This window comes from Castor canadensis, chromosome 6 (genome assembly GCF_047511655.1).
Source record: "Castor canadensis chromosome 6, mCasCan1.hap1v2, whole genome shotgun sequence".
Classification (NCBI taxonomy): domain Eukaryota; kingdom Metazoa; phylum Chordata; class Mammalia; order Rodentia; family Castoridae; genus Castor; species Castor canadensis.
Genome location: NC_133391.1, coordinates 44,156,467 through 44,168,197, shown reverse-complemented (window position 1 = coordinate 44,168,197; position 11,731 = coordinate 44,156,467). Strand labels below are relative to the sequence as shown.

General features: G+C 42.3%; 1 protein-coding gene across 3 annotated transcripts in view; it reads right to left on the bottom strand.

Moving 5' to 3' along the window:
- Positions 1-21: 21 nt before the first annotated feature.
- Positions 22-11,731, bottom strand: part of Tuba8 (tubulin alpha 8) — a 33,622-nt gene continuing 21,912 nt past the window's right edge. For all 3 annotated transcript variants that reach the window (XM_020185920.2, XM_020185919.2, XM_074076460.1), the window contains 4 exons: positions 9,043-9,265; positions 6,566-6,714; positions 4,067-4,747; positions 22-333 (listed from right to left, as the gene is read on the bottom strand). In XM_020185920.2, the coding sequence (XP_020041509.1) occupies positions 40-333; positions 4,067-4,747; positions 6,566-6,714; positions 9,043-9,070 (1,152 nt within the window). In that variant the 5' untranslated portion in view covers positions 9,071-9,265 and the 3' untranslated portion in view covers positions 22-39. The remainder of the gene's footprint in view (positions 334-4,066; positions 4,748-6,565; positions 6,715-9,042; positions 9,266-11,731) is intronic.

The following is an 11,731-nucleotide window of genomic DNA, read 5'->3' as shown; positions in this document are numbered from 1 at the left end:
GCATAAATAAAGAGACACAGCCAAGGGGCAAGTGTATATTTAAAATTCCTCCCCTTCATTTTCTTCTTCAAATGAGTCAGTCCCCACTTCTTCATAATCCTTCTCCAGGGCAGCCAGGTCCTCCCTGGCCTCAGAAAATTCTCCTTCTTCCATTCCTTCTCCAACATACCAATGCACAAAGGCCCGCTTGGCATACATTAGGTCAAACTTATGGTCAAGGCGGGCCCAGGCCTCCGCAATGGCTGTAGTGTTGCTCAGCATGCAAACAGCCCGCTGGACTTTGGCCAAGTCCCCACCTGGCACCACAGTGGGTGGTTGGTAGTTGATGCCCACCTGTGGAACAAAGAAAGAAGAAGGGCAACAGAAGAATATGCAAGTCAGCCAAAGAATAATTCAAGACAGCATGTCTTGGTAATAAGATACGGTAAGAAGACCTGGTCATGGGTGTGAGATGGGACTTCAAGGTGGAGTAAGAGAAGAAGGAATGAGGAGGTTGGGGAAGTGGGCAGGTAGAGAGGATGCTGAAGACAAAATAAAAGCAAATGGTGTTGGGTACAGGTAAATTCAAGGACAAGGGCTGGAGAATCTAAAGGTTGTAGAGAAAAAGAAGAACAAGTGATAGGAGGAAATCTTAGTGGAAAGTAGCAAGTAGACAAACGGAAGTAATGAGTGCTATTATGGCATGGGAGGTATCCAGCGCATGTGTACCTCTAAAAAGGGACATGCCATCCTTTTTAGGGGCAAATCAATTTCTAGAATTGAAGCTATTATAAGGTTTATTCTTTCCAGGTACTAATCTGAAGTTTCTCTTAGTTATGTTGATGTACAGAAATTTTTCTGCCAAGGGTAAGAGGCTGCTGAAAATGTCGTAGGGATATTCCAGAACAACAGATGAAAAAGATCAGAATGTCTTTAGTGATGGTGTTAATGTTAACAAGGTAACCTGGTTTCTTGGGTGGCAGTGTGGGAAACACAAGCTCCACTCAAAGAAGATGGGTAAAGGTCTTTCCTGAAAAGCCAACTTCCTGAGTTCTGGTAGAATGTCCGGGGCTACTATCCTATAAATCTCTCTTCTCCTCCCCACAAATGTATGTATCCCAAACCAAAGCCAGTTCCAAGAACTGTAAGAAATTAGAAGACAAAGGTGACAAACATCACATATTATCTATGAGACACTGAGAACCCTGGTGCTGCCCAAAACTAACACCTCCACCCAAGCCACCATGCTTAAATTGCCAACCTCTCAATTTCATTGCTTTAAAATGTGTTTTCGTGGTGTGGAGTGGGGAAGGGTGGCAGTAGGCTGTAGGGCAAAGCCAGTGGCCCACAAGTTCACCATGCTTTGCCATTCCTTTTACACACACGTTCATCTTGGTGGTGGAGGGAAAACTTAGATCAGAACACAGGGCCAAAAATGAGACAGGGAGAGGCACTGAATATGAACTTTGCCACATCATGTATCTTGGTAGGTGCTTGGCCAGCATAAACCATGCATCTGGAGCAAGTCTTCTGTCTTCTGAACAGTAATGTCCCTTGACCTGAGTTAAGTAGGGACAAGCACCCTTGGGGAGAATGTCAGAGGGTGAAGTTTAGCAACATTCACTCTGCTGGCATGTGCTTTTCTGAAAAGCAGCTATTTGTCTTTCTGGATGTAATCTCAGAACACCATTTTAAAATAAAAGGGGGCAGGTTAATCTCCTTTTTGTTGGTTTCCCCATGCTCCCACATCTCTCATTTTATTCTTTTTTCCCCATTTATTCTTATTCTAGCTTGTGTCATTGTTTTTTCCAGCTGATAATGTAAAAACAACTTCACTTTTTAGAAGACATAAACTGCTTCTGCAATATTGTCCAGAACAGCCACATTAAAACAGGCATAGTTAAGCTATGGAAACAAGCCAGATGCCCTACAACTGATGAATGGATTAAGAAACTCCATTATAATATAAGAAAGAATTAAACTATGTGGTTTGAAGGTAAATGGATGAATTAGTGACATAATGTTAAGTGAAGTAAGCCAAGTTCAAAAGACAAAGACCACATGTTTTCTGTCAATGTGGAAGATAGATCCAAAATATAAATGTATATACGAAAACAAACATAATCATATATACATCTATAGGTAGAATATGGCATAGTGGAAATACACTATGGAACTCAGAGGAGGCAGGAAAGAGAATGATCGTGTACAATATTGAAATATTTTGGTGGGGGGGAGGTGACCCAAACAATGTACATATATGTGGGTAAACATAAAAACAATAAAATAAAAATTTTTTTAAAGTAAAAAAAAGAAAGAAATACTTCATATCTGTGCAGGCAGAAGGCATAATGATATGTACTGAAAGCTGTCAAATAATGGGAGGCAGGAGGGAAGTGTAAGGGAGAATAACAGAGGGACTTGAACTGCTCAAAGTAAAGCATATGCACAGCTAGGGGATACATTGAAAAACCTCTTTGAACACTGACTTTGAAATAAATAATGAAAGACAGGACTATAAAATAGGTATAGTTGGGGCGGGTACTTGTGGGATGGGGAGAGTGAAAGGAAGAGATGAAGATGAAGGAATATGACTGATGGGCTTCATATGCATATGGGAAAGAGAAGAATGAAACCTCTTATAATTGCTTTTAAGTGGGACAGGGAGAGAGTGGCAGGGTGGGGGAGACAGAGGTGCAATCTAACCAGTGTACAATGTAAGACTATTCAGAATTATCACAACAAATCCCTCCTATACAATGAATATATGTTTAAAATGAAAAAAAAAATAGGCATAGTCTAGTGAGATGATGATACATGTTACTAGGAGTAGGACAATGAGCAGGAATGCTACTCCCTCACTCAGCAAGAGCAGTATTGTCAATGCGAGTGGGAAATGTCAGGACTGCATGACATAAGTGACTCACGATCACATAATTAACCATAAAGTTCTCTTATCATCACTCCAAATTGATTAAGACTTACAGGGTAGATATTTAATTTTCCTAAATTGGATGAACACATCTGTTAAGACAGAATTATAACTTTCTAAAATCTTGAATATTGGTTAACTCTAAAATTCAAATGTACTGGGCTGTGAAGGTAGAGGATAGAAGAATGTGTACTGAAAGCTGTTGAAAAATGAGGGATAGGAGGTAAAGGGGTAAGGGAGAGTAATGGAAGGGGTTGAACCAAAGTAAAGTATACCCACAGCAAGGATACACTAAGAAATCCCTTTGAATATCAACTTAAGTATTAATAATGAAAAGACAGTACTATAAAATAGGTACAGTGTGGGGGAGTATTAATGGAAGGGGAGAGGGTGAATGAAAGAGATTAAAGTGAGGTATATGGTTGATAGACTTCCTATATTTATATGAAATAAAACAAAGAAACCTCTTGCAATTATTTTAAGTGGGACAGGGAGGGAGTTGAGGGGGAGAGACACTAGGGGTGATCTTACCAATATATAATATAAGCCTAATCAGAATTGTAACTACGAATCCCCTCTGTATAATGAATATATCCTAATAAAAAATTTATGGTAAAAAATGTACTAGGAAGTGTAAAATATCCATTAAAACTAACTTTAGGCAAATTGAACCAAATCATGAACCCCAAATAATTGTGATTCAGACCCCTCTAGTAAAAAAAAAAAAGTCAAAGTTGACTAACCTATTTAAAATAGCACCAAACTTGGGCTGGGGGAGTGGTTCAAGTGGTAGAGTGCCTACCTAGCAAGCATAAGGCACTGAGTTCAACCCCTGGTACCACAAAAATATATAGATATAGGTATAGATATAGATATAGATACAGATACAGATACACATATAGATATAGATATAGATAGACATATAGATATATCACCAAACTCATAAGTTTTCTAAAATGGTTTAAGCAGACAAAACTTCAACAACATTTATATCTCAACCAAAGCTGAATGAAGTTAATGTTACATTTGGTTTAAGTCCCTCTCTCCCATATCACCATATAAAACCCAAGACTCCAAAGATTTCATTCTCCCCATCCTTGATAATCTCCTCTGCTCCTCCAGTTATCTATCCCTCCCTGAGTCATCAGCTCTCACCTTGAAGCCTGTGGGACACCAGTCGACAAACTGGATGGTCCTCTTGGTCTTGATGGCAGCAATAGCGACATTCACATCCTTGGGCACCACATCTCCCCGGTAGAGCATGCAGCAGGCCATATACTTGCCATGTCTTGGATCACACTTCACCATCTGGCTGTTGGGTTCAAAGCAGGAGCTGGTTATCTCAGCCACAGAGAGCTGTTCATGGTAGGCTTTCTCGGCAGAGATGATGGGTGCATAAGTGACCAGTGGGAAGTGGATGCGGGGGTAGGGCACGAGGTTGGTCTGGAATTCAGTGAGGTCCACATTGAGCGCCCCATCAAAGCGGAGAGAGGCAGTGATTGAGGACACAATCTGACTAATGAGGCGATTGAGGTTAGTGTAGGTGGGGCGCTCAATGTCTAGGTTTCTGCGACAGATGTCATATATGGCTTCATTATCCACCATGAAAGCACAATCTGAGTGTTCCAGGGTGGTATGTGTAGTCAGGATGGAGTTGTAGGGCTCAACCACTGCAGTGGAGACCTGGGGTGCTGGATAGATAGCAAACTCCAGTTTGGACTTCTTGCCATAATCCAGGGAGAGGCGTTCCATCAGCAGAGAAGTGAAGCCAGAGCCAGTGCCTCCACCGAAACTGTGGAAGATCAGGAAGCCCTGCAAGCCAGAGCAAGCATCTGTCTGGGAAGAGCAGAAAATGAGAAGCCATCATGAAGACAAGTTTCTAAGAATCCCTCCAAGAGGACAAAGCCAGGCAATACACTCTGCCTGACCTACCCCAGCCTTGAAGGATTAAGGAAACACAAAAGAATTTGTCTTGATCTTGGAAGGAATGGCTAAAGTATGGAATGACAAGAAAGTTTCGGAGCCACAGTGGTTAGTGATTTTGCCCTTTGAGAGCCCCAACCTTGTCCACTACCCCTGTCCTTGTCATATGATTCTATGGGAACTGCTGACCTCCGTGTTGCTACCCAACCTTAGTGGGTAGCTCAGGATACCAGTTTCAAAAAGCTAAATCAGGAACCTCAGGAGGTTTATTTTTACCCTATGTTGACAAATTGTAGATGTGTATATTTATAGGGTACAAAGTGATGTTTGCATACGTTGTGGAATGACTGAATAAAGTCAACAAGTCCACCAGTGAGTTCCACGGTTGTAAACATTTAAGCAGGTTATTAACCTCTCCAGACTTTTGCTCCCTCCTGGTTAAAGTGAGGATGATAAAAACTCTCACCTTGTAAAGTTACTGTGATAACTAAATGAGATTGCATAATGTCCTGAGCAAGGATCTAATGTGTAGCAAGCACTCAATGCTGGCTCCTATCAGAACGAAGAGAATTCATAGAATTGCAGAATTTTCCCGGTGTGTGTAATCTGTTATCATTCAATCCAGTAGTTTTGCATTTTGGGCACACAGACAGCTTTGAGACTAATGACACACATGAATCTACATCTAAACAAAGAAAGTAGATATATATAAAACTTTGCAACCTTAGACCCAGGTTAAAAAAAAAAAACTGATCATGTCCAACCTTTTCCATCATATGGATTGGGAAATGGAAATTTAAGCAAAGTGATTTCACCCACAATTCAGAGCTTTGTAGTCAAACCAACCTGGTTCAAATCCTAACTCCGTGAACCAAGCTAAGATACTGAGCCACCCTGGCCCTCAGTGCTTTTATCTGTAAAGTACAATGAACAGACTTCCTTTGTATGATTATTAAGGATTAAATGAAGGAATGTAGTAAAAGTTGTTATTGTTAGGGTGAACAAAAAGAAGCCACCCCTGCAGGCAACTTACTGACACCCCACCACCCACTGAAAGGACCACATTTAAGCCTCAAGGAAATGACATGCCGCCACCTCCCCAGGGGGTCCAGAGCTGAGCAACTTATCTACCTAATAACCACTTATCTCCTCTAGCTTCCCCTACATGGTTGACTCCACTCTGGAAGAATTTTCCCACCCAGCGGGGTTTCTCCTCCAGACTGCTCCCCTATATCTACTCCAAGTCTATAAGTGGCTGGGTGCTCCAGCTCTCTCACTGGGGACCCCGTCCAATAAATCCTGTGCTGGTGTTTGAACCCAATAAACCCTGTGCTAGTGTTTGAGCTGTCTTTCTACCTCTTTCATTCTAACAGTAATTGCATTTGTAACTGCTCAAATGTATTAACAATCTCTTCCTCCCTTCCTCCAAGCTAATGCTTTGTTAACTTATGTTTCCAACAAGCAAAGACCTTCAGTCTTCCTTTCAATTGGAATCTTCCCCAGATATGACTATAAAATATCAAATTATTAATAGGGCATCTGCCTGTCAGGTAGATGCCCTATGAGGGAAGGGGTCTCATCCCTGAAAATGCACCTTACAAAACATAATCAGACGGCTAGGGGGTAGCTCAGTGGTGCAGCATGTGCTTAGTATGAATGAAACCCTGGGTTTGGTGTACAGCCCCATGACACATACAACCACCACCAATGCCCCCTCTTGCTAATACTTACCAGCTTCCGTATGCGGTCCAGCACAAGATCGATGCTCTCCTTGCCCACTGTGTAGTGACCCCGGGCATAATTGTTAGCTGCATCCTCCTTTCCTGTGATCAGCTGCTCTGGATGGAAGAGCTGGCGGTAGGTTCCTGCCCGGACCTCATCTACCAAGCGAGGAGACCATTAGGTCTATTTTAAATTATCACACATTAATAATACAAGGGGATTTCATTGTGATAATTCCATTCAGAAATTGATATCCCAAAGTGTGGCACTTTTTTTGAGGCACTGGGGTTTGAACTCAGGACCTTGGGCCTACTAAGCAAGCACTCTACCACTTGAGCCATGCCCCAGTCCCATTAAATTTTACTACCTGGTTTCCAGGAAGCCTCCTTCCTCCTCAGACAACTACATAACATGCTTCTGCTTGCTGCTGACTATGATTCTCCCCTGAGATGAAAACAGGCAACCCTAGAATAAGTTTGCAAAAGGTAAAGAGAGCTCCTAAATAACACAGGCTCTAAATCAGAGCCTGGGGTAGAGCAGGTGGTGAGAAGCCTCAGGTGAACAAAGCTCAGCAAACTTCGAAGTTGACTTCCTCTCCTTCCCTCCACCTTGACCTCTCAAAGTCTTCCCTGTTGTTTCTTGTTTCAGGCTGCAACTTTATCCTTGACACTAATAATTTAACCCAATTTCATTTGAATTCAATGTTCTAGGGATATGGAGAAAGATTCACAGTGATTTGCCCAAGCTCTCCTGCTAAGCTGCACCTCCAACCCTAGACATTTCTTTTCTAAATACAAAAGACTATGATTGTTTTAATTCTTGTAATTTCCATAAAAGACAAATAACCCCATAAGGCAAAATTTACAACATTATAAACTATGGTTTATAACTAGATATAACTAGAGCACAAAAATGAGGTGTATAAACAGAATTATATTTTGAAGGTCATTACATCTTTCAACTCTAAATGGATTTTGAACCATTAAGAATGCAAATTATTTGCCATCTAGAAACACAAAAATTAAAAGATATCAATAAAAGATACAGAATACTAAAAAATATTAACTCTCAGAGAAAGACAAGAGTAGGGTAATATAGTAGTCTTAACAACAAAACAAAAGGAATACATGGGGAAAAGTCCATTTAAAACTTATAGAACACCATACTCAACAACTGCAAAATACATATTCATTTCAGGTGTTCATGGTATGCCCACCCAGATAAACTAAATACAGAGCCAAAAAGTAAGTCTCAGTACATTTAAAAGGTTGAAATATTTTTAACTTGAATCAAGGAATATGTATTTGTGAAAGTGTGCATATGAATGTCTTTTTAATAGTTTTATGATGACTTTGAATTAGTATATGTCTCATAATTATCATTTTAGTTCTCCTAGACATATTTTAGAATGACTTTTTTGTTGTCGTTGCAGTACTAGGGTTTTGAACTCAGGGACTCACACTTGCTGGGCAAGCACTCTACCAATTGAGCTGCACTCCTAGCCCTTACAATGACTTTTAAGCAAAGGTATGCTCCAAATTCTAGAGGATCAGGAGCCCTAGAAAGACTTTCAAGGGGTCTTAGCTCACCTCTCAGAATCCACAGAGTGGCCACAGGGCAAACCAAGATACATCAGGCCCCAGCTACATCATTTCTTAAGGATTCCTCTACCCCTGCATAGAAATTGGCTATGTGTGCAGTGGCCTGGGAGGATAGCCCATTCTTCTTGCATTTGTACAAAGCGTGCAAAGGGTGGAGTACCTGTAGTCTGTTATCCCTAGAAATCAGGGTCCAGGCATTGTAGGCATTTGCTCAGACATCTCTGTAGAGCTTATGCATCCCTTGTTTGATGAGCCAGTCTTGAAGCTGAGAAAAGCCTGATGTTTAATTGAGGATTGACCATAGGTCAGATCCAGGGAAGTGACACTACTGGGACCGGGGGAGGATTGGGAAGAAAAGGGTTTAACATCAGGAAACCTACCCTGGAAGAAGTCAAAATTCATCTGTGTTTTCCTAGATCCAAATGAAGTGAGTTCTAGAACTACAGCAACCCTTGGCTGTGAGTATGCCTGTTGTCACATCATTCTATGCATGACGTACTACAAGGTTAAGCCACACTGGCGAGGACAGACTGTAATTATTATGGAATCAAAACCTATATTTTAGAAAACTGTGTTTGGGGCATCTTATAATTTCTAAAATTATTTGGGTTTTTTAATTCCTAGCATTTAGTAACAATCTGTCTGTCTCAGCAGGTTTAAAAAGTATTTTACTCTACATAGATTATTAGAGATCCTTGATCCCTATTATAAGACTTTCCAAAATTGTGGGGACCCCAAGGAGCTAACAGAAGGCATATGGAGTGGTAGCTCTAGTTGAGCCATCCACACCTTTCAGTTCCTTAGCTTTCATGGAACAAAGCCTCTGGCAAAAACACCAGCATTTTCATGGTGTTTTCTGTAGAGAGGATCTCAGCCCACACTCACCCACTACAGTAGGCTCCAGGTCAACCATGACAGCACGAGGCACATGCTTCCCATTGCCAGTCTCGCTGAAAAAGGTGGTAAAGGAGTCATCGTCGTTGATCTTGCTGGCCTGAGCACCAAAGGTGCCATCTGCCTGGATGCCATGTTCTAGGCAGAAGAGCTCCCAGCAGGCATTGCCAATCTGAACTCCAGCTTGACCCACGTGGACTGATATGCATTCCCTCTGTGGGGACAGTGCAAGGTTAAGGTCAGAGAGACTGAGGCCCCACATCTGAGGACTGTCTCTTCCTGGCACTCAATCTATAGGATATCCACCCCTCCAGCCATGCTCCCCCACAACCAGGTGGTATCTGGGATTCCAAGGGCCTGGACACCGCTGCATCTGGACCAAGACTTGTCTGTAAAGAAGACACAGTTGTTCTGTAACTTGCTGCAAATATTGCTTTCCAGTTTTAATCCTCCATACTAGAAAAAGAAAAAACAGCTGTACAGAAAAAACCAGGGACTCATTCCCAACCATAAGACTCAGGTACTGATGAAGAAGTCTAGGAGAAGAACCAAAGATAACAGCAGAAACTAACACTAAGTTTACTACCCACACACAGTAGCAGCATTCACATAAACAGCTAAACCCTGCTTTCTGACACATCACACACGCTAGTGAGCAGACACACACACAGTTTCAGACTCATGGGAACTCTCATGGGAGGAAGATGTTTTGGAACCAGGCATCATGGGTATCTTTACTGTTATGATTACAAATGTAGACGTCAGAAAGGATAAAAAGTTGGGGGCTGTAAATTAAGCTCTTTCTGAATGCTGAGATACTGGAAAATTCTTTTTAGAGCCACCATTATCTAACCTCTTGATTATGTCAGGCCAAATGTTAAATAAAGCTAAACATCAGTGTCCCTTTCTCTGTGTTACTCTGATGTGAGGCCGCAATCACCTGAGAGGTTTTCACACTATCATCTTACGATGGAGGAGGTATGTGTGTATGCAAGAACCTCCCTACCTGCCCTAGAAAGATGGACCCATCCCTCAACCTGTACCCTGCCTGTGGGGAAGCAGTAGCCCACACAGAGTGGCCAAGTGCCAGTGATACGGCCAGAGCCCAACAGGGAAGCATGTGCCTGGTCTGTGGGTTTCTATTCTTATCCATGACCTGATTTGGCACTTTCCAGCTCTGTGTAACTCAAGCCAGGAGCAGAGCCTCTGGAGCCTTCCTGGGCATGGAAACAATCAGAGTCCAAAGTTCAGGTCTCCTGGGAACTTGGAAGACTCTCTGGGCACAGGGAACACAGCAAGTGTCCTCCTGAGCGACATCTCAAAGGGTCAGAAATGTCAGGACCCACTGCTCTCCAGTTCCATTTTACAAGCTGATCCCCCTGCTCTCCCCTGTCTCTATGCTAGAGAAGAGTGATATGTGGCCCTTGGCCCGGGGAAGGAAAGAATGTAAGCATTCCCGGCAGACAGTATGGAGCACAGTCCTGCATGAAATACAACACAGCCATATTCTCCAGTGCCCAGGGAGAGGCTTCACTCACAGGTTATCCATACTCCAAGAGACTCAAAATCTCGCCTTCTCAAATTACTTGCTGTGTGTGAGTTACTTAACATTCTCTCATCTGAAAACAGTCAGCCATGATTACTATAGTCATCATTGTCGTTACCATTGTCATTTTCATCATGATACTACCTTGTAGCTCTTTTCTCAACCTGCAGAACGTGCATGTAAGAAATCAGAGAGCCAAGGTCTCCATTCCTTGCTCCTTTATTGTAGCATCTATTTTCTACTTCCATTTTAGGATTCAATTCAGGACTAAGAAAAGCAATTGCCCAACAACCAGCATGTTTTCAACCCAAATCACATTCCACATTCAGCAAGCAGCTATGCCTTCCCTGGGAGGTTCTAAAACCAAAGGGCCACTGAACAGGCCTGAAAGGAGCTTGATCCTGTATCTTTTCCTCCTAATTGGAGGTGTCCTCTATGTCCCTGACCCTCAGCTTTCTGATCTGTGTCTCTCCTCCCTCACCACCACCATACCCCAACCATCTCTAGCCCTATTTGGCTACTGCCTGGTCTGCAGTCTGACCTCCCTTCTGGAACACTGAGTCTTTCCATGGAAGGTGCTGGCTATCGTCGGAAGATCAAAGATCATAGGAGGAAGAACAAAGAATCATGGGTACCTGAAGCCACCAACAGGTGATATAGTGTTTTTATCTTTTAAATTTCTCTTTACTCTCATACTAATAAGTATTTGTCTTCACAAAGTCTTTCTCCCTCCTTTTTTCCTTCTCCCCTCCCCATCATCTCTCCTAAGAAGTTCTCTAAGTCACAAGGGTAACTGGAGGTAAGGAATAGACTCAGAAATGACTGAAAGGTTCATAGGTGCTCTCAAAAGCCAAAAGTAGCAACACCAATCAAGACAAAAAGGTCTCTCAACACTATTCCTCACTAACAGGAAACAAAGTTCCTTGAAGAAATGGAAGCACCCAGGTCTGAGGTGAGGAATGAGCAAGAGAAACCTAGAACACTGTCCAGTGTTAAGAGATGGAGCCATGAAGGCACCGAAGCTAAAAAAGGCAGAGATAACATCAAAGCCAACCTGAAGAGACTCCCACTGCCAAAACCTAGCATCAAAAAGAATAATAAGGGACTGGGAGTGGTGGCACCCACCTGTAATCC